At 37.7% G+C, this 21,672-nt stretch overlaps 2 protein-coding genes across 4 annotated transcripts; both read left to right on the forward strand.

Annotated features, from left to right (window-relative positions):
- The first annotated feature begins 5,818 nt into the window (after window positions 1–5,818).
- Window positions 5,819–13,917, forward strand: LOC113430782 (pentraxin fusion protein-like). Of its 2 annotated transcripts, XM_087968183.1 has the most exons (7): window positions 5,822–6,062; window positions 6,576–6,626; window positions 7,816–8,101; window positions 10,997–11,151; window positions 11,775–11,822; window positions 12,180–12,233; window positions 13,133–13,272. In XM_087968183.1, the coding sequence occupies exons 1-6, from the start codon at window positions 6,002–6,004 to the stop codon at window positions 12,212–12,214; spliced, it is 636 nt and encodes a 211-aa protein (XP_087824309.1). In that variant the 5' UTR covers window positions 5,822–6,001; the 3' UTR covers window positions 12,215–12,233; window positions 13,133–13,272. The 2 variants fall into 2 exon arrangements, with proteins under 2 accessions (XP_026548984.2, XP_087824309.1); XM_026693199.2 differs by lacking the exon at window positions 12,180–12,233 and having other exon boundaries at window positions 5,819–6,062; window positions 13,133–13,917.
- Window positions 13,918–16,173: 2,256 nt separating this feature from the next.
- APOLD1 (apolipoprotein L domain containing 1) lies at window positions 16,174–18,785 on the forward strand. 2 transcript variants are annotated; one of them, XM_026694515.2, is made up of 2 exons: window positions 16,174–16,411; window positions 18,086–18,785. In XM_026694515.2, exons 1-2 carry the CDS (start codon window positions 16,409–16,411, stop codon window positions 18,782–18,784), a joined length of 702 nt encoding a protein of 233 aa, XP_026550300.1. In that variant the 5' UTR covers window positions 16,174–16,408; the 3' UTR covers window position 18,785. The 2 variants fall into 2 exon arrangements, with proteins under 2 accessions (XP_026550300.1, XP_087824310.1); XM_087968184.1 differs by lacking the exon at window positions 16,174–16,411 and having other exon boundaries at window positions 18,080–18,785.
- Window positions 18,786–21,672: the final 2,887 nt, after the last annotated feature.

The raw sequence follows: 21,672 nt of genomic DNA on the forward strand, positions 1-21,672 counted from the left end.
GTTGATGTGCAATACCAATTGAGGTCTACTCTAATGCTTTGTGTTCTCTTTGTAAATGTGCTTCCTAGTTTTGGCATAATCTCCCCTACATTATTAGGGATTTGCAAAGAGTTTTGGGCATGAGACAAATGATTTCAGATAGTATTGTGGATGTTTTGATCTGTAAACAACAGCTTTGATTTCTTCTGGATATGAATGGAAACATGATTGGTGCAGGTGGTCAGAAGAATGGAAAAGAACTTGGCATTGGGGACAACTTGCATGATTGATAGATGTCACTTTGAATATACACTAATTTGCATACATTAAAATGAAATTTCATTGCAGTTTGGATGTATTCTTGTACATGGCAAGAAAAATGAATCTTGTGAGTTTACCAGACTCATAGGGAGCAGTTTACCAGATGGTATAGGGAACAAAGCTGTGAAAGAGTCTGGTAGTCCTGTAGAAATACTTTGAAACTTCCTCCCAAAGGGGAGCAACAGAAACAGACCATATAGTAGATGTATGCTTTGAGCTTGTTAGGGATCCCACATAGCGCTTCTAAGCAGTATTCTGAATAACAGGAAGCAAGCTTCTTATAACCTCGGCTGGCCTTACCACTCTATGGACTTTCTAGCTGAGGCACTGCTGCCACCAAACCAAACTGATGCAATTTGTTAAAACAATCTCAATTGTGCCTCTGTAAAAAGTGGCCAGGACAAGGAGGAAGATATGCTCTTGTCCAACGCAGGAAGTGCAGACACTGGTTTGCACACTTCACTAAGGACGATGTGTGGAGGGACCATTAGAATTGTTAGTTATCTGTACCTCCAGATACTTAATACAATACTGTTGACCACTACAGGTGGAGTATGATACTGAGTGGAGTATGACCATGCCGGCTCTTTCTAAAATCTGCAAAGGTTACTTTTATTGCTTTTATTATGAACTTTGGTATTGGTAGTTAAGAGAAGGCCTTTGGGGTTGGGATGGGATGGGGGACGTGCCAGAACACCTTAAGGAAGGAAGGAAAAGCCATATGGAGAAATATGACAGAACAAGTAATGTCCACCAGGGTGGTTCTCTTTAAAATTACTCACATTCCTTTGGATTTGGTTTTTGCCCAAACTTACCCCAAATGATCCAGACCTATTTCTACCAAACTTTAGCTGATTCAATTATTTAGTCAAACAGAGAAATTTAGACTGAGCTTGAAAGAAAACTTTCTGTTCAATGCATACCTAATCTAGCCCTTTCCCCACTTGCATCCTATTATATAAATATGAGCATCTTTTTCCACTGTGTTATGCTTTGACACCCATTGTATCAGAGGTGAAGATAGGTGAGTAATTGTGAGTGATATCAGCGGGGCTTAGTGGCTATTTTAAGCTATGGTGAGGGTCCCCTTTCCCCTCACCACAGGGTTGAAATAACAGTCCTTGGTGCTCAACCAAAATCAGCACCAAGGACCTCTTTTCCCTCTGATCAGGATCATCTGCCACCTTATTGTCTCTAAAAATATATAATTTCACCTCATAAAACGTGACTAGTAAAATATATATACTATATTTTATAGTGTACAATAGTAAAAAGAATACATTATAAACCATTTAAAAATAGAAGTCAGCATTAAAATGAAGATATTTAAAATAAAAATACATGCAAATTCCAAGCAGAGATTGAGTTAGTACATCTACCTTAACTGTGGAACCATCTAAACAAGTCTTTTTGGTAGTTCCTTGTTGCCATAAATCAAGGCTCTTCAAACTTGACAGCTTACAACTTGTGGACTTCAACTCCCAGAATTCCTGAGCTAACATGACTGGAGGAGGAATTCTGAGAGATGAAGTCCACAAGTCTTAAGCTGCCAAGTTTGAAGACCCCTGCCATAAAGAAACTTGAGGGACTTAAGGAAATGTAAACATTAAAAGGGATGGGGCTAACCTAGTGTCTGTGGGAGAATATTCCATAGGGCAGGGCTGCTTCCTAGGGCCTGTCAACTGTAGATACCTGGCAGATGGTGTATTCAGCATGCTCCCTCTGTTGGATCTAATGGGTTAGTTAGACTGATAATTGGGAAGAAGTAATCTCTCAGATAACCCGGACTCACCTTCTTTACACCTTCCATCCAAAAGGAAGATTAGATACCAAATAAAAATTGCTTAGGATAGTGCGGTCTAGGCTTCTTGAGAATGGAGATTTTTTTTCTTGTCTATGGAGATTCTAAGTCATCCAGATCATGGAAAAAAGCACCTTGAGAAGGAAGTAAACCAAGGCCTCTTTAAGAGGTAAAGGAAAAATCCCTTCAGTCAAAAGATTACCACCAAAACCCATTCTCACAACAATCTCTGGTCAGGAGGGGCACGGATCCAAAGACCATGTGGATGGGTTCCTAAGGACCCTGTCCACTTATTCAGGTCCAACAGCCTCAAACTTTTCCCAAATAACTTTGCAAACACTTTTGTGAAGTTTAGGCTATAATTGGTATAACGGCTTCAGAGAGGCTTCTCCTCTTCAGTTATACCAGGAGAGTGCTGCCCACAACATTAAAGCCTTACAGGTGTAAAAATTGTACCAGAGGGTATTTATTGAGGTATTTATTTTTTAGGTAAGACCATTACTTAATAGAGTAATCCAAGTTTAGAAATGGAAGGATCTTAGAAATTACCACATTCTATGAAAATAGTGTTTATGTCCAAACAATTAATCTCTTCTAATGATCCTTAAAAAAATAAGTACTGTATTTTGTGACTTAATATTTAGTGCTCATATAACTTAATTCATCTTAGACAGTTAATACCCAATTTATTACTTGAATGTGTTCTGCATCCTTTGATCCTAGAACAAAAGGAACAGTTGAGTTCTGCATCTGGGCTTCAAGATCAAGATAATTATTAAATTATGTTAATATTGTTACTTTATTCAGTTGTATTTAATTATTCACACTTACGAGCTGAGAAATCAAAAAGGGAAATTAAACATATCCATTCCAAATTTCCAAAGAGTTCTCTAAGATACTTTTTTCTGGGGTGGCGGGAATACTTATTCAAATTTAGACAGAAGGTAAATTCTTCAGACAACTGAATAATTCATGGAGAAGGGGTATTCTTCCAGCTTTGCAGCATTAGCTTTTTGTAATCTTTAAGAGCATGAATGTATTCACTAATTATATGATTACATACCATGAAGTCATTCTTGAATCCTAGTGACCACATAGATTTTCTCCATGATGATCCATTCCTAACCTGGTCCTTCAGATCTTCTAATGTTGCACTCATGAATACTATAACTGACTCGATGTACCTTGCTGCTGGTTATCCTCTTCTTTTCCCCCCCCCACCTTTCTCAGCATTTGACCTTCTCCAGAGAGCTAGATCATCACATAGTATGTATGTCCAAGTTATGAAAATAGGATAATTTGAGCCTGCTCATTTGTGCCTTGAATGAGTTTATTTGTTTTATGGTCCATTGTTTTATTATTTGGCTGTCTAGAATAATCTCAGACTTTTTCTCTAACACCAAGGTTCAAAAATATTGATACTCCTCCTTTTCACTATCCTTCTATTAATATCTAAGCCATTGGTATATAATTAGAAAAAGAACAAGAAATCTGCAAAAACTTATAAGTGTTTCAGAACATTAATATGCTGAATATTCCTGCCTCCTACTTTCCCCACAACAAGAACCCTCGATTGAGCTGATATAAATTGACTGACCAAAATAACTTTCATGCCTAATTCATATTCTCCTTGTTTCTAGGCCAGCACTTAATCCTTAATGAACCATACTGGTTCATGTCAATTTCTTTCAAAATGCAGAGTCATAGTGTTAAACCACATTAATTTTCTCTTTGTTCTTTCAGTCTCTTGTGTGGTGTATAAAAACCTTTCCAGATTTTAAATCAGACCTGGGCATTTTACAGCCCACAGGCTACATCTGGCTCTTTGGCTATCCCTGTCCAGTCTGTGGTGGTGGGAGGGAATGAGGCATTGGCAGGGAGTAGGGCATTAGAGGGTGAGGTGGGGTGTGTGGCATCAGCAGTGGCCCTCCACAACAGTCCCAGTTTCTCAAGTATCCCCTTGAGGAAATTTATTGCCCACTGCTGTTCTAAATGTTCATCCTTTGCTATCTGTACTTGTAGAACTGACTGCAGATTCAACTACCAAAATTAGCTGAGTTTCAAGCATCTATATCTGGTACCTGCAGACAACTGCCACGACAGAAGCTCATTTATGTTTGCTGTTAGGTAATCTGGTTTCTATTTTGGGAGACCCTGAATTCTAGGGCTTTTCTCCACCTGCACCTAATTATATCAGCTTAAACATGTCCTTTAGCAATAGTAGGGGACAAGAAATATGCTGTTTATAGTTTTCTGCAAACTCAACAGTAGAAGGTGAATGAATCACCTTTCAACTCAACAGTAGAAGGCCTATAATGTTTCAGTGGAACAATGATAAAACTAAGTTACTCAGTGTTATTCAATTCCTGAAACTTTTAAATGATTTCTGTAAAATAAATCTTCTGTGATTCCTTGGAATAAACACTGTTTCAAAAGGAAAATTATAATCTGTACTTTCTGATCTTGCCTTCCCAAACCATCCTGCTCTTTTAGGAAATAAACTAGCCAAGAGCCATATGATATAATGGTTAAAATGCTTGGAGAGGGGAAATCCAGGTTCTAGTCCTGTCTTAGGTATGGAGCAGAAGGGTTCTGACTGGTAGCGGAAATTTTCAGTAGTTTGGAGAACCGGCAAATACCACTTCTGTCCGCCCCCACCCCCATCTATTCTCTGCCTCCTGAATCCCAGCTGATCGCCTGGGTCTTCTTTGGTTGCCCTGCATAGGAAACTGGAGCTGGAAAGCAGGTTAGTGGGGTGGGGAGGGAATGGGACTTTGCAGTAACCTTCCCCTGAAGTGGGGTGGGAATGGAGATTTTACAGTATCCTTCCCCTGCCACACCACGCCCACCAAGCCACACCCACAGAATCGATAGTAAAAAAATTTGAAACCTACTACTGGCACGGAGGGCAATTGGTATTGGCTCTCAGTCCTCTCAGTGCCAGTCTTTGCAATAAACCCAGAGGTGGTATTCAACAGTTTCTGATCAGTTCTGGAGAACCGGTAGCGGAAATTTTGAGTAGTTCGGAGAACCAGCAAATACCACCTCTGACTGGAGATTATACAGTATCCTTCCTCTGCCACACTCACCAAGCCACGCCTACAGAACCAGTAGTAAAAAAAATTGAATTCCACCACTGAATAAACCAGCTGGAAACAATACAACTTGTGGCATCATGTACTGAAACTTTGCTGTATGACCTTTGCAGGCACAACCTAGAAGAAGAGATCTGGCAATCAAAAAAGAGAATTGCTAAGAAAAATAGAAGAAGATAAACTATCCAAGTTTCTGCTGTATATATAGAGCAGAGCTCTTATTTCTTCAGGTCACACACACACACACACACACACACACATGGTATTCAGCTTTGTTCGGGTATTTTCCCACGTCTGTATACAGAAGCCTGATGATGGCAGATGAGATTCTGCCGAAACGTTGCTACAACTTTAAAAGCACAACTACAATGACGTGGGAAAATACCCGAACAAAGCTGAATACCATACATGTAAGTACCCGCGAAAACTTAAGAAAATATATGTATGTGTATGTATGTATGTATGAATGTATGTATGTATATATATATGTTAAATACTAACTAATATTTTCTCTCTGGAATTCGGACAGTTGTCACTGTGTTCTGGCTATTCCTGTTCAGTCAGTTACACTGTGAACCCATTAAATCTTTATCTTACTGGATAAAATGCACTATTCAAGATCTTTCTCACCACTTAGAATTTTCCCAGAGAGCAGGTGCTGCGTGGGTGTCTTGGCTTTCAAGGATTGGAGAACCGCCTAAGGAAAAAAAGATTGTCACTGAAATTAATGGATAAAGAAGAGAAAATCTCCTGAACACTGCAAAAGACGTCTGTACAGTATTTGAAAAAGCTGGTAAAAGAAAATATGCCACCCAAAGTTGCAGTCCTGGTTACTGTAACTCTCAATTGGCTTATTACATATAAATGTAAGTAACAGAGTACCAATTGCTTACTTGGCTGGATGATTTAGGTTTTAATTCTAATTTTGGTACATGAAATTCAGCAAAATTTATATGGCTCCTATTGGATTTAATGTCACATATAAGGCTGTGCTACCTGAGGCACAGTAACTGGGACTAAAATTGATTGAATCTGGTAAAATTTATATAGAGGCCTAGGAGGCTGGAAAAAGAAATATATTGGTTCACGTGGCACATAGTTAAGGTATTGGACTTTGCATGTGGCACATACTCAAGGTATTGTTAATTGGTTAATATGGCACATAGTTAAGATATTGGAAATCAGTTAAATATCTCTGTTCTGGATTTGAATGTATATATTTTTGAGTAGTAGCTGGCCATATTTGGCTCTGCTGGTTTTGCAGCTATGCTATAGGCTTAAAAAAAAGATTTCTGCCTACCTTTTCTTGCTATGTTTCTCTCTCTACTAACTGCCATCTGCTTTTCGGATTAGTAAGAGAACTTTTTTCTATTTTACAGATGGTGCAGGCAGTGGGGCTATGGTAGAAGCTTCAATAATCCCAGTTGGAGGTAAACTCTTGGCAATGCATGATATATTTATTTATAGTTAAATGCTTCCCTATCCTATTTGTCTAAGGTATTATATATTGTTATTGCAGCAATGTAGACAAAATTATGGATATATAATATAAATCTCTCTCCATTCTTGATTAGAAACCATCTGTCTGACTTTGGTTAATCTAAAAAAATGAAGGAAAATTGATTGGTCTGTTTATTTCCTGCTTTTATTATTTTTACAAATAACTCAAGGCGGTGAACATATCCAACACTTAAAACAACACTTAAAAACACTTAAAAACAACCGAATGGGCAACAGGTTGCCCTTCGCTTAATTTTGGAAATATATATATTATATTTATTATATATATTTATTATTACATTTATATTTATTATATTTGATGGCAAATCATGATTGATAGCTTATATGGCAATGTGTGAATTCAACCAATTATGGCTTTAGAAGAAATTGATTGAGTAACCATGACTAGTAAGGCTCAGCAAAGAACATTTTCATGCAGTTCAAGGTGAATAGCTTCAGATTGGAGGGCTAAGTAGCCTTTGGATGTTTGGGGACTACAGCAGTCAGAATTCTTCAGAAGGGCATCTCTGAAAAATCCATAGAGACGGAAGGAAGGTGTCCTTACCCACACAATTTGCCAGTCCTTCCTGGGATTTCTACTCTCACATTTCTATTATCTGAGTTCCAGGCTGTCCAGGTAAAAAAAAAGGTTGGAGCTATGCTGCTAAAACATTATTGAATGAGGAAGTCTTCTCCATCACCTAGAATCCGGATAGAGTGCAAGAGAAAATCTCCCTTCACTAGCAATCAGCCCTCCCCCCCTCTTTAGGGTCCAGTTTTCTTTTCTTTTTTTAAACAAAGACACCAAATCCAAGGAGGTATGGCAAAATGTGGAACTGGATTACAAACTTAATCCTGGAACATCCAAGAAAGTAAAGATTTATATTCGATTACAAGACACAAAGTAGGGATTAGAGAGAAAAGCTGAGCTACAACCAACTATCTGAAGCCAAGATCTGCATTACAAAGCTGTCTTATTTTCAAGGAAACACTGTAGTCATTTAGATGATGCTAAGAGATTATTTTCTGATATCTCAAATGTGTGTCTCATATGATTAGATGCCCTCTTGTTTGCTTTTGCATTCAATTAATGTACCACTGTCTCCGTTTCCATGCCAGATCCTAATGTAGCAGTGGGAAAACTATCATCCCAGTCGAGTACATTTGAAGAAAAGGGGGAGTCAAGGAAGGCCATTGATGGATCCCTTGCAAATATCTACACCAATGGAGACTGTACTCTGACAAAGAAGGATTTTGAGCCCTGGTGGATGGTAGATTTGATTTCAGACTTTCAGGTATCTGCAGTAGTGATCACAAACAGAGGAGATTGTTGTGAGTCACGGATAAAAGGAGCTGAGATTCTGATCGGAGATTTGCCACAGAAGGGAGGCACAATGAATCCCAGGTACTGGTATGATACTATATTGTCCTCTTAAGTGTGTTAATGAGAAATATGTCTCATCAGGGGTGGGGTGCTGGGGGTTTGGAGTGGTTCAGAAGAGCCCCTAGCTAAGATTCTGTGCAGTTTGGAGAACCTCCAAATCCTATTCCTGGTTGGCCCCGCCCACCCCTCCTCTCCCCTTCCAGGAGTCCCAACACGGCCTGTTTTGGCTGCAGGTAAGTGCAGGGCACATACAGAGGCTTGGGGAGGGCGAAAAATGGGCCTCCCGGAAGTTTGGGCAGGCTGGAACTGAGCCCATTTCTAGCTTCCAGAGGGACTCTGGAGCCTGGGGAGGCCGTTTTTGTCCTCCCGGAGGCTTGCCCCAACATGGCCACGCCCACCCAGCAACCGGGAGAGAATCTGTTGCTAAAATTTTTGAAGCCCACCCCTGGTCTTACTTAATCTTAAATCCAAGCGTTTGTGTGGATAAACCCAAGGGAAGCTTTTTAAAGACCTATAACTCACAATAATTTAGAAAAAAATTAGATTTCCTGTTCTATGAACTGGAGTGTTGCTGAGTGTGGCATTACAACAGTCTGGATAAGTTGCAATTTTAGGAGGAGAGACATGTTAGTCTATGGTGGCAAAAAAGTCAGATTTTTTTAAAGGACATACACTTTTGTGATCTGCAGCTCACTTCATAAGATGCATAGAGTGGCTAGCTAGACTGATGAAGGGTTGTACATTGTATCCCATGAGACCACATTCTGCCCCTTTCAAAGTAAACATGTTTCTGTGAGACTTTGAAACAAATTCTAATCCACTTCCTATATTGGGTAAAAATGAATGTTACAGCACTGTACAACCTTGTAGTATGATATGCACAATATAGTTGCAAAACATTGAATTTCAGGTTTTCTCTGTGGTCTTTTGAACAGAGTCCTTGACTTACAACTGTAATAGAGCCTACCCATCATGGTCATAAATCGCGACAGTTCTAAACTGGGTCACCCACATGATCGTAAATCAATTTTACAACTTTTTTGTGGTAGTCATTAAATGAATCAGTGTACTGGTTTTGCTGAAAACTGGTAAATGCCAGTTTTTGGCTGAACTGTCATACATGCAGTCACATGACACTGCAAATGGCCGTAAATGTGTCCTAGTTGTTGAGCGCCCAAAATATTTCTTTTAAGTAATTTTCTTGGTCTGTCAATTGTAAGTCCACCTTTGATACTATATTTTGTCATCTAAAATTTGTTCTACATCTGTCATTTCAATTATAACATCTTTTGGACATAGTCTATCCATAGAAGCAGACATCATTATAGACATTGTTGAGATTGTGGCTATTTCTAATTCCAGTCTTCAAAAATCTTCTTCAATATATTCATTCTTAGAATGTTTTCAACATTTTTCAGGTTATAAATTGTTCCTCTAACCTTCAGCCCCATCTAGTGTCCAATTTTTGAATTCATGAAATTGCTTGTTTTGTCTTGTAAAAGCATAAAAAGAATATTTCCAGTGAGCAGCTGTTTATTCTTTATAATTAATTAAAAATCTTATTATAAAAGTTACAATATTTCAATTTTATCTGCTCCCTTAGCCCCTTTCTAAAATCAAAACCTTACTTAGCCTTTTGCTGCTTATTTTACATTCTTTAAATACTTAAGCTTAACATTACATTTTTCTTTCATTTGGGATTGAAGGCATACTCATCCAGCATTTTCAGATTTGTCAACACATGGAGCTTTAATAGCTTAGTAGTTAATGAGCAATTTCTGAAAGTGATTAGAAAGTGAAGTTTGTGAACTTAAAAGTGTTTTCAAGTGTTTAAAAGTGTTTACAACAGCTGCAAGCAAGATAGTTAATCTCATCATCATATGGCAGCTGTGGAAAACAGCTCTCCTTTGATCTCCTTATGAGGAGCAGGTATCCTCACTTATCTCAATTTCCCATCCTCTGCTTATGTGGGAAGGTTCCAGGGAACCATTTTATTAACCAGTTTCTTGGTCTTTGCTACAGCTGGCCATTTTCAGCTTGCCATACCTTCCCTGGAAATCCCCATTAAACTTCCCTTCCAATGCTTGAAATGCAGCTACATCCACTGCCTGCTCTTGACACCACTGTGTAATCCAGACATAGAACTTTTCAGGTATTTAGCAGTCATCCAGACATCTATAGCCACATCTGTAGCTATAGTTTGTGCTAGGTCATTTTCAAAATATTGCATTTCATTACTAATTATTTTTATCTTTTTTTCCAGTTAGCATTCTATAGCAATTGAAGAGATTCAATTTTTACTGTTTTTTTGGACCCAAGCCCTTTTTCTTACTTCATGTTGTTTTTATTTCTGGAAAACTTGAAGCTTTTCCTAAACTCACTAACCCTTTGGTTAGATGTTGCATTTTGACATTAATAAACTGCAATTGTTTTTGGAAAGGTTAAATATTTTGAGGCTGAGTTACATATTAAATAGGTTCTAATCAATGTTTGGTCAGTGCACCAATGTATCTAAATGTATCTTATCACTTTACCCTGTGATAAGATGGATAGCCAATACATTTAATAAATAAATAAAATTTCAACTTGTGAATTAGTGCATCTGCAATAAAACGTAACTAATTTACAAGTCAATGACAAGATTGCCAATATGTACCATCATAATAGTTTATTCTACTTACTCTAGAAGCAAAAGAAATTGCACAGTATAATTTTACAAGGATCATTATTGAGAGAACAGAGATTACTAGCAGATGTGTAATTATGGCAGATATAGTTCCCCATCTGTTCTGAGAATCTTGTGGAAATCATGGCTTCTCTTAGCATGAATGTTGATAGGGCTCACACATAAAACTCAGGGACTCAGATTCATGCTGTGCCAGTCTGCAGTTCAATAACAATCTGTCCCCTTGGCAGGTGTGCTACAATCAACAGCATGGGACGTGGGGAAACAATGTCATTTAACTGTGCAGGCATGGAAGGACAATATGTGACCATCACAATCCCTGGGAGATATGAATACCTAACAGTCTGCGAAGTGCAGGTGCTTGCACATCCATGGCTTCATATAGGTAAGTAGAAACTGTGTGAATACAGTTATGAATAGAGGATGTATGGCTTATATAATGTTCTGTGTTTACTGTATTGTACTGTATTTCAACACAACGGGGATGTTTGCTTTTACATCAGACATCTAATGTAAGAAAAATATAGACTAAGATGCATATACCTTTAACTGACAGTATTGACGGTTGCTTGTTTTGTTGAGATAAGGGAAGTGCATTCTTGTATTTATGGGGTAATCACAATAGCAAAATAATCAGACAAATGGAAAGATAATCTAGTGTTTCACAACAACTTTCACTTCATGGAAAAGGAGGTAAAAGTTATACAGTTAATAAATATTCAGGTAGTAGGGGCTGTATTGCAACAGGGGGGGTTTACTGGTCTGAAGGTATAACCCTTAGTTATCCTGAAGTTGCGCTATAAAAATTTCCAGCACAATATGATCAGAATAGGGGAGTTTTAGGAGACAAATTGCCTACATTTATTATTTTAAATCTGCATTTAAGGGAGGGAGGGAGAGAGAGAGAGAAAAGGAGAGAGACCCTCTTTCATTTCCAATAGGTCAGAGTAGTGATACTGTCAAATCTTATGGTGAATAGTAGACATTCAGACATTTCATTTCTTACAGTTCATGGTGGAGGAAGGAGTCCTGTTCGAGACAGTGACACTGACTCAGGTTTGTGCATAGTCATCCTACCTTTGCCCAGATGTATTCACAATTAGCCTATCAGAGGATCTCTGATAGGTCACTAGGGCATGTGGGTGAATACAGCAGTCATAGGGTAAGGGTAGTAACTGAACATCCCTGATTTGCTTGGCTGGAAAGATGCAAAACAAGTGTCAGATCAAAAAGGTGGCAATATGTTACTACTACTGCTGCTGCTGTTTTTTGATTTATATTTCACCTGAATCAGAAAATACTCTTAGCAAAAATGCAATACAACATCCGTAGCAAAAGGCTAAATACAATCAAATCATACCCCACTGTTACTTATACTACCTCCAAAGTAACTTTGTTTTTATCAATTTAAAGAAAGCCTGCAGAGTAAGCAGGGATTGAATTTCTGAGGGGAAGCTACCCCAAAGTGTAAGCATACTCCTAATGAAAGTGCCTCTATGAATTCTTCCCAACCTCTATCATTTAAAAAATGTGTGGAATAACAAGGTGGTTCTGAGATGTTCAAGTTGAATATGTTCAAGTGGGCCAAAATTGGATAGAAAAGATGGTCCTGTAAGCACTTGGACATCAAAGTTGGTCTTTCAAGGTGAAGAGGATATCACATATGTCTTTCAAGCTAAAAAAAAACCCAGCACTGTCATTACATTGGAGGTACCAGAAACCAATGTAGAGCACAGATGTAGTGTGGTCATGTTAGTGAATGTCCTTCAGCAACTGGCTGATGTATTCTGGACCAACTGAGACCATGCTTCTAAGCAGGTTTAAAAGGCAATCTCATGTATTGCATGCAATAATCCAAATGAGAGATGATAAGGATGTGAGTCACTGCCACAACATCCTGTCACTCCAGGTATGGCTACAATTTGTATACAAACTGAAGTTAGGCAAGACCTCCTTGGCCATGATTTTCACTTGCACATCTAGCAATAGCTGTTACTCCAGGAAGACCCTTCTTCCTTCAAGATAGTACCATTCCATGAAGAAGAACACTTTAGTCATTGAAGAACTTTAGTGAACGAATAGTAGCTCTATCTTGATTTGGTAGAATTAAAGTTTTTTATATCCCATCCATACCCTCACAGTCTACAAACATTGGGTCTTGATATTGACAGCATCTCCTGTCTACCTCAGAGTATAGACTGGTATCATCAGTCTATTGTTGATAATCATACTTCTATAATATGTAATGGTTTTCATAACTAATGCTAATTACTGTTTATGTATGTTATAGCTCTATGATAACTCATAAGTAAAAACACTGATTTAGCGTGCTTCTTGAACGGTCATGATGATGTTCTCTCTTCTAGGTCTACAAGGCAGAGTTCTGAGTTTTCCCAATGAAGCAAAAGGCAGTTTTGTGATCATATCCCCAATGCAGTCTCTGAATTTGAGGGAATTCACACTCTGTATGAGGATTGCAGTTGAGTATTTGGATGAACATAAAATAATTATCTTCTCCTACCATTCTCAAAGTGATGAATTGAGAATCTTGCGTGAAGCAATGGGCTATTTTGGTTTACACATGGGGGGTAGGAGTGTGAGGTTTGCCCTTCCTGATCTTAGCACTTTGGGGACCCACATCTGTGTCACCTGGGAGTCAGTATGTGGCCTTACAGCCTTTTGGATAAATGGAAAAAGTAGTATCAGAAAGGTGCATAATAAGGGACACATTCTGCAAGCAGGTGGCACAGCAATGCTTGGACGGGATCAAGGTGCACAAAATATGTCTGATCAGCAAAAACCATATTTTGTGGGAGAAATAACAGATCTATACATGTGGGATTATATACTGAAATCACATGACATCCAGAAAGTTTCCCAGGCCCATGAGTTCCCCAGAGGAAACATTTTTGATTGGAACATATTGTCATATAAAATTATAGGTAATGTGATGGTATTGCCTAAGAGCTAATCAATACTGTCCTACTGTATTGGACAGCAAGCGAATAGCAATATTGATATGAAATCTAAAATGTTGAAACATAACTAGTGAGCATTTTGTTCTTAGTTTGTAACTATTCTTTGTAACTGTTTAAATTCCTTGAATTAACCCATGAAAATGTAATAAATAAAATTGTCCTATGAATAACAAGTTTGAAAAAGCTTTTTTTTTTCTCATTTGATATGGTCAACTAAAATATAAAAAGACATGTCTAGTGTTGCAGTTTAAGGAAAAAGAACTTTTCAGCAGAAATGAGGTAAACTGGCCCTGTGACTGTGGGACGCTGCAAATGGCCCTAAATGTGATCCAATTGCTGAGCGTCTGAAATGCAGTCACAGGACCATGGTTGGGGGGGTCAGGGGGTGGGGGAATAGGCCATCAGAAACTTTTTTGGGGAGGTGTCTATCCTAACTTCAAACAATTGCTAAGCAAGACTATCTGTACATGATGATTGTCCAATCTGCAGCTCTTCCTTCTGTCTCCCAAGGTCATTCCCACATTACCATTATATCATTTTGGTTTTCAGAACACTGAAAAGTTGGATATCATCCACAAACATAAACAGCTCATTGCCTTTCCTTAAGCCAAGATCCATTCTAAGCATTAACAAGCACTGGTCCCAACGCAAATCTATTTCTTACTTCCCTCCACTAAAAGTTGTTCATTCATTCTTGCTGTTTCCTTTTCTGTGTTTTAGTTAGAGCTAGTTTGGTGTAGTGCTTAAGGCTTCAGGTTAGAAACCAGGATCCCATGAATTCTAATCTCATTTTGGGCACAAAGCCAACTGGGTGGTCTTTTTAGACCACTTTCTCTCAGCCCTAGGAAGGAGGCAATGGCAAATCACTTCTGAAAAATTTCACCAAGAAAATTTATTTATTTATTTATTTATTTATTTATTTGATTTGCCAATTGTTTACAAGATAATAAGTATAAGTGTATACATAGTTGTGAATACATGAAATGGGTACATATAAGAAAAATAAAAGAATAAGAGAAACAATAGGACAGGGACGGTAGGCACGTTGGTGCGCTTATGCACGCCCCTACAGACCTCTTAGGAAAGGGGTGAGGTCAATAGTAGACAGTCTAAGGTTAAAGTTTTTGGGGTTTGGGGAAGAAACTACAGAGTCGGGTAGAGTATTCCAGACATTGACCACTCTATTGCTGAAGTCGTATTTCCTGCAATCAAGTTTGGTGCGGTTAACTTTGAGTTTGTATCTATTGTGTGCTCTTGTGTTGTTATGGTTGAAGCTGAAGTATTCATTGACAGGTAGGACATTGCAATGTATGATTTTATATACCATGTTTAAGTCAGACCGAAAGGCGGCTAATTCAAGGTTTTCTAGTTCTAGAATTTCAAGTCTGGTGGCATAAGGTATTCTACAACGAGTAGAGGAGTGGAGAACTCTTCTTGTGAAATATTTCTGGACTTCCTCAATTGTGCTAATATCAGATACGTAATGTGGGTTCCAGACTGATGAACTGTATTCGAGTATTGGTCTAGCAAATGTTTTGTATGCTCTGGTTAGTAGTGTGATATTACCAGAGAAAAAGCTACGTAGGATTAGGTTAACAACTCTTAATGCCTTTTGGCTATGTAGTTGCAGTGGGCTCTAGCACTTAGATCATTAGAGGTGTAGTATTCCAAGGTCCTTTACAGAGCTTGGGTCATCAACAAGATCTTGACTATTCAGCTTGTATTTTATTTTCTGATTTTTTTTGCCAATATGTAAGACAGAGCATTTATTTGTTGAGATTTGAAGTTGCCATTTGTTTGACCATTCTGATACATAGTCAAGATCTTTTTGTAGGGTAGCAGTATTGTCTGTGGTATTGAACAGCTTTACATCATCAGCGAAGAGAACGCAATTGCTCTTAATGTATAATTACAGACATATATAATATATAATTACAGACATGTCCAAGCAGTCTCCAGGATAGTTAATGATAAGTGAATGAATTATCTTATCTCATTACCACTAAGTCTGCCCCTTTAATGAGGAAAGTTGTCTAAGGCTTTTTGAAACTTTCAAGAGTGGATACAATAGGTGCCTATATGCATTTTTGAAAGCTAGATAACTGGACCTGGTGTATCCCAGGAAATCAAAAGTAGTATTCCCATTGCACATTTTTCCTTTACAAAAGAAACAGAATTCAACTAATCTGGAAGATTGGATGAGATCATTCTGTATTTTCTGAAAAGATTCTGCCAACTCAGTCACCTGCCTGGAAGGCACAGAGTCCCATAAAATGAAAGAATGATGTCACCAGTTATTTCAAGAAGAGGAAGGGTAGAGTCTTACCCTTGGGAAATGACCACATTTGATTAGAGTCAGGAACAGTAGTGTGTATGTTTGTGAATGTGTGTAGATGTATTTTAGAAAAAGCGAACACACAGTTTAAAGATGGTTTCCTGAATCTAATAGGAGCGGCACTTGTCTCTATAGCCAGTGTTCAGTGTCATATCCTTCTGAAATCTCCAGGGGAAGGATGGTGTGTAGGGGTGCCAGGAAATGACAGATTTCTGGTCTGATGCAAAGCAATCCCACTGGAGCAAAGGGGGGTTGTGGAAAGTATATATAAAGCTGGTCCCAAAACAGCTTGAGAATCATTCATGAGAATACCAGTCTGAGAGAAAACAATGGTAGGTGGAATTATTACTTGTTCAATCTTTGAAAACTTTTTGAACATTTCATTGAAGATACTTTTATCTTTGCTTTTCTATGAAATAATTTCCTTTACCTAAAAAGAATGCTAACTAACCCACTTCACATAATTTAAGTCAGCGATTCTTCTTTTGTGCTTTCTGCTCAGTGTTGACTCCCGGTGACTGCTTGAACTAATCCTTGCAGTTTATTTGCTCAGATTTTTTCTTTCTTCCCAGTGTTGAGAAAAGTGAATGGCCCAAGATCACCCTGCTAGCTTTATGCCCAAGACAGGACTAGAATCCACAGTTCCCCAGTTTTAGCCTTGTACCTTAACCACTAATAAATTGGCTCTCATTATTATTCTACTTTATTTTAAATTATCATTCAAAGGTATCCAGCAAATCTTCTGCAATATAATGATGTCTTGGGCTGCAGTTTACTCTCTTGGACTTGGAAGGGAAGGGGAAGAAGTTTATTTTTAATATAAAAATGGTTATGTTTTACTGGTGAAATATAGAAAACTATAATCCTAGTTTTAAAAAGATAGTGATTATACAGTGAATGTGACAAAATACACACACACACACACACACACCAGATTATGGTAAAAATTAATTCAGTCCTTAGGCTTATCATTAAATCTAACTGACCTGGAGACATGCTATACCACCTTCTCAGTTTTAAACATAAACTTTTCAAAATCAAACTTGTACCCTGAATCCATTTCTTAAAATCAGGAGAGTAGACTTCTTTCCAATCACCTAAATTTATCATTTTGCTGTGTCCCTAGGCTGAAAAAACTAAAGCTTTTCATGAAATGATCAATTCTATATTTTTGGAATGTAATTCAATATCACATTAAGACCCTTATCTATTCACATTTCTTTCCTTGCACTTGTGCTGGATCCCCATAACATCACTTTCATTTAGTTCCTAGCCTAGGAATGAGACAGTCAATCTTAGCTATGCCAGTGTTAAAATATACTCCCCACTCCTTTATTTCACTATTGTCCAAGGGCAACATCAAAGTTATCATAAATGGTTAATCTTCATCATCCATTATCGTTGAGATGTAAGGTGAGTGGTAGAGACTAAAAGTCAGGTAAATAAAGATAGCATAACAGATTGTTACTGGGGCTATCAAATTATCAAATTATACAGGAATTATCAAAGTAAGTAAGATGGATGAAGTATTTCAATAGTGGGGAAAAGTTATACAGTATGTACATGAGAAAGCTGAAGTCTAAAATAGATCATGTTTGTTTTCACTTAGGGTTATATGCTTCTTTCTGGTGATTTACAAGGGAATGCAGTCATTTCATAGCTCTCAAAGGATGCTACAAAAGAGTCCATGAAAATGTTTGCTTGTCAAGATTTTAGGAATTATTTTAGAGAGTGATACCAAAAAGAATAAAGTGTCTTGGAGCAATCAGGGGCAAGGGCTTAAATCTCACATTAAAATAGAAGAAAGGGATATAGTTTTATAGAATGGGTTAAAAGCAAATTGCCAAATTGCTGCCCTCTAGATATATTAGCAAAGGGAACTCTCAGAATTCCTGAGGAGGGCAAACTTTGTTTAGGATTCCAGATATATCTGTATGTCTCTTGGTTAAAATATGAGATTGTCTTTCTTAGTGACCTTCTTTTATTCTCCCTTCTCTTCCATGAAGATTATGGAGTATGGTATTTTCCCCTTCAGTTTCGATCCTACATGTCGCTTCTACAACACACTGCTTGACCAGCAAAGCCGGCTATGCAACCACATCAAGAAACTCCAAAAGATATTACAGAGACTCAATAAGCTGAACAGATGTTCTCTCATTGCGCATCTAACGGGAAATTCTTTAAGTGCAGCAGGAGCAATTATGACCATAGTGGGGCTGTCTTTGAGCCCTGCAACTCTAGGAGCCTCCCTCTTGGCTTCTGGGGTGGGTTTAGGAGTGGCGGCTGCAGGGGGGGCTGTTTCCATGACTTCAGACCTTTCTTTAGTGCTCTATAACTCCAAGGAGGTGAAAAGAGTAAAAAAGATTGCAGTGGCTTGTCACAATCAAATGAAGGAAACAATGAATTGCTTGGAGTTCCTGCACCGCAGTTGGAATCCCACCGACCCTTTCTTATTGCAGACTGAAAAAAATGTGTCTATTGCTCTTTATAATTCTGCCTGCTTCCTGGTGTTCTGCGGTCCTCGGGGCTTTCTGGTGCCTGAGCACACAGAAGAGGTGACAAAAGTGAGCCATATCCTACTTAAGGCAAAAATCCAGAAACTGGCCGAAAACATAGAAGTCTGTGAAAGACATATGGATGAAATCTGCAAGCTTTTAGAAAGTAGGAAAGCATGTTCCTGGAGGATAAAAGGATCAGTATGTTGACATGAAACCTGGGCATAAAACTGCTTAATACTGGTACTGTAATTTAAAATTAGGATTTTATGTATCCTGGAATTCTTCTACACATTTCCTATGATTTGCAATTATCTGCACCCTTCTATTTTGTTTTGTTTTTTGCTAATCAACGTAACATGCGGAATTCATGGTTGTATCAGTTGTAGTCTATACTTTCAGCACATTTCAAGGGAAGTTGTTTGTCACAAAGCACCATATTTGGGTTTTCTAGGTAGGAAAAGTTTTCCAAATGTCTGACTGAAATGATAGCACTGTAAGCTGAAGTTGCCTTAACACATGAAATTTCAATTAATGTTTAACAATAGTAGGAAAAAATAGGCAGGAATAATTTTCAAAGTTCTGCCAGTAATTGTATTTGAATGCTCAAGGGGTCATGATGGAATATGCCAGCATAGACAAAAATATTTGGCAAGTCTAAAACCTGTTGAACTGTGAGAATCAGATAGATAAATGAAGCCTAAATATTTTTGAACTGTTCCTTATGATGTTCTCATAGCAGATGGAAATTTGCCCTACAAGTAGGGTTAGAACTGAATTATTTCTTTACTTTCATTTCTAGACTTTACAATCTTTGTCTCATTTCTCATAGCTATCTTTCATATACTCTTTTCACACATATGCCAGAATATCATGTAGTTTTATATTTATTTATATGGGCCAATATTAATGAACTCTTTGTTTAAAAGAATAAGAACATTGTCAACACAAGATAAAATATCTTCACTGTGTCGGAGGCAACATCTTTAAATTGCTTGAAGTCATTCTCTTTGCCAATAGATATAATAAAGAAGCTAGATAAAAATTAGGTTGCAAACCAAGTTTTTTTTTTCAAAATTCTGTTAAAATTTCATTTGAAGCATTATTTTTAAGAGATCATCTCCATATGCATTTATATTCAGAAACATTTTACTAGAATGTGAAAAAATAATTTTTTAAGAAAAGCCTTTGCAGATTGAATCTTTTGATGAAAACTGTTTTGTATTCATTAACTTCACTGTAAAAATTAGATGCTCCAATTCACTTAATTGATTAATGATCAGTTTTGTAGCTTGAAAATATTGTTGAATAGAAGGCTAGGAAGAAAAAAAACACTGAACCAAAGATGGTGGAAAACTTTCCTCAAAGACTTTTTCACAATGGTAAAGCCAATGAGCCAAGCATTTCCCCCCCCACACACACATTTCTTTCACAAAGGAAAAGGCATGCTGGGATCAAAAGATAACAGAAGAGTTGAGTTGCTGCTTTGTAATTGGATACTGTAATGAACACCTTCCATGATTTTATTGTTTGAAATTCATTTAACATGAAGGAATCTGTAAGATTCAGCTGTCTACATGGAAAAACTAAGAATTACTTGGGACTGATTTGTGCATGTTAGAGAACTTCTTCACACATCTATATATACTTATGCAAATAATTTCATACTAATAGAGCTCCCAGATCTGGACACCAGATAGGGTCATCTGAAGATTTGCAGCCCAAATGTGGTAGTAATACAACCCCTCCCCCCATATCCCTGCAAATGGATGTCAGTTCTGTAAATTTTGTCATGTGCAACTGGAAATTATTGCCTGTGATGTGATAAATTTGGAAGCAGACTCCCTAAAAGAGAAAGGATGAGGAAAAAAAAGGCAAAAATGACCATATGTGTCTGTCAGAAGAATGAGAAAATGTTTTGAGGTATACATGTAAGCTTAATTCTAATCCACATTTTCATATGGGGGAGCATTCAGTCATATGTGCCCAAAGACACAGCTTGGGCTTATTGGTAGTGAGAACTAAGCCATCAAGCTGTCAAACCAGAGATGATATGATGTTTCCCATTTCTTTCTGTATTAGTAAGGAGTATCTTGGGAGATCTCAAGTTCCATAAGTGATGGCAATGAAGGAATTTAAATGCATGAGAACCAAAATATGTGAGTGTGTAAGGTATATTTTGTGGAGACATTATTGCAAATCTGACATATTCTTTGCCTGACTGTGGGAAAGCAAAATGCGTCCATTATGATCTCTGAGTTATTTCAGTCATTTATAAAATCAAGAAACCTACAGAATCCCAATGCAGTATAAAAATCAGAATAAATATGAAATAATTTTGTTATTTGTTATTTATATTATTTCTCCCCAATTCTTAAAATTCTACTTCAGAAATAGCAACTCCCTAAACATCTTAATGAATTCAGGATATTTGGAAAAATAATTATGATAACTGGCGTTATTTTCTTCATCTTCAAATATACAAATTCAGCAGAAATTATCAGTGGGGTAAATAAAGTTCCATGATCATAATATGATCCTAGTTTTTTTAATCTAAGCTCCCTTCTGCTCTTCTACACATCTTGTTCTGAGAACACTTATTATAAAGTTAAAACCAAGCATGACCTTTTGTCCAAATGCTTCATATTATGATTTATTCAAATAATAATTAACCAAGTGAGATCCCAAACAATGGTCTATCTGAAATTTATGCAGGTAATACTTTGCCACATACTAAGCAGATGCTTCTGATACTAATATAGTACTGTAGCTGAAATTCAGATTAGAAACACTGACCTGTGAGCTCATGGATCTGAGTTGCAAAAATCAGCATGGCTACTAGATAAAAGCAGAAAGCATTACCGTATTTGCCGGCGTATAAGACGACTGGGCGTATAAGACGACCCCCAACATTTCCACTCAAAATATAGAGTTTGTTATATACTCGCCGTATAAGACTACCCCTCTTCCGCACACCTTCCACTTTTGCACTTTTTTTTTTGAGGCACTTTTGTGCACCGTGGAAACGAATCCCGTGAAGCTGAAAGGAGCAGCCAGCCTTCAGGCTGATGTGGCGGGCCTCCTTCTCCCAGCTCCCA

The sequence above is a fragment of the Notechis scutatus genome, chromosome 6 (genome assembly GCF_049901735.1).
Source record: "Notechis scutatus isolate UNSWTSFEM ecotype Mainland chromosome 6, rNotScu1.2, whole genome shotgun sequence".
NCBI classification, from domain to species: domain Eukaryota; kingdom Metazoa; phylum Chordata; class Lepidosauria; order Squamata; family Elapidae; genus Notechis; species Notechis scutatus.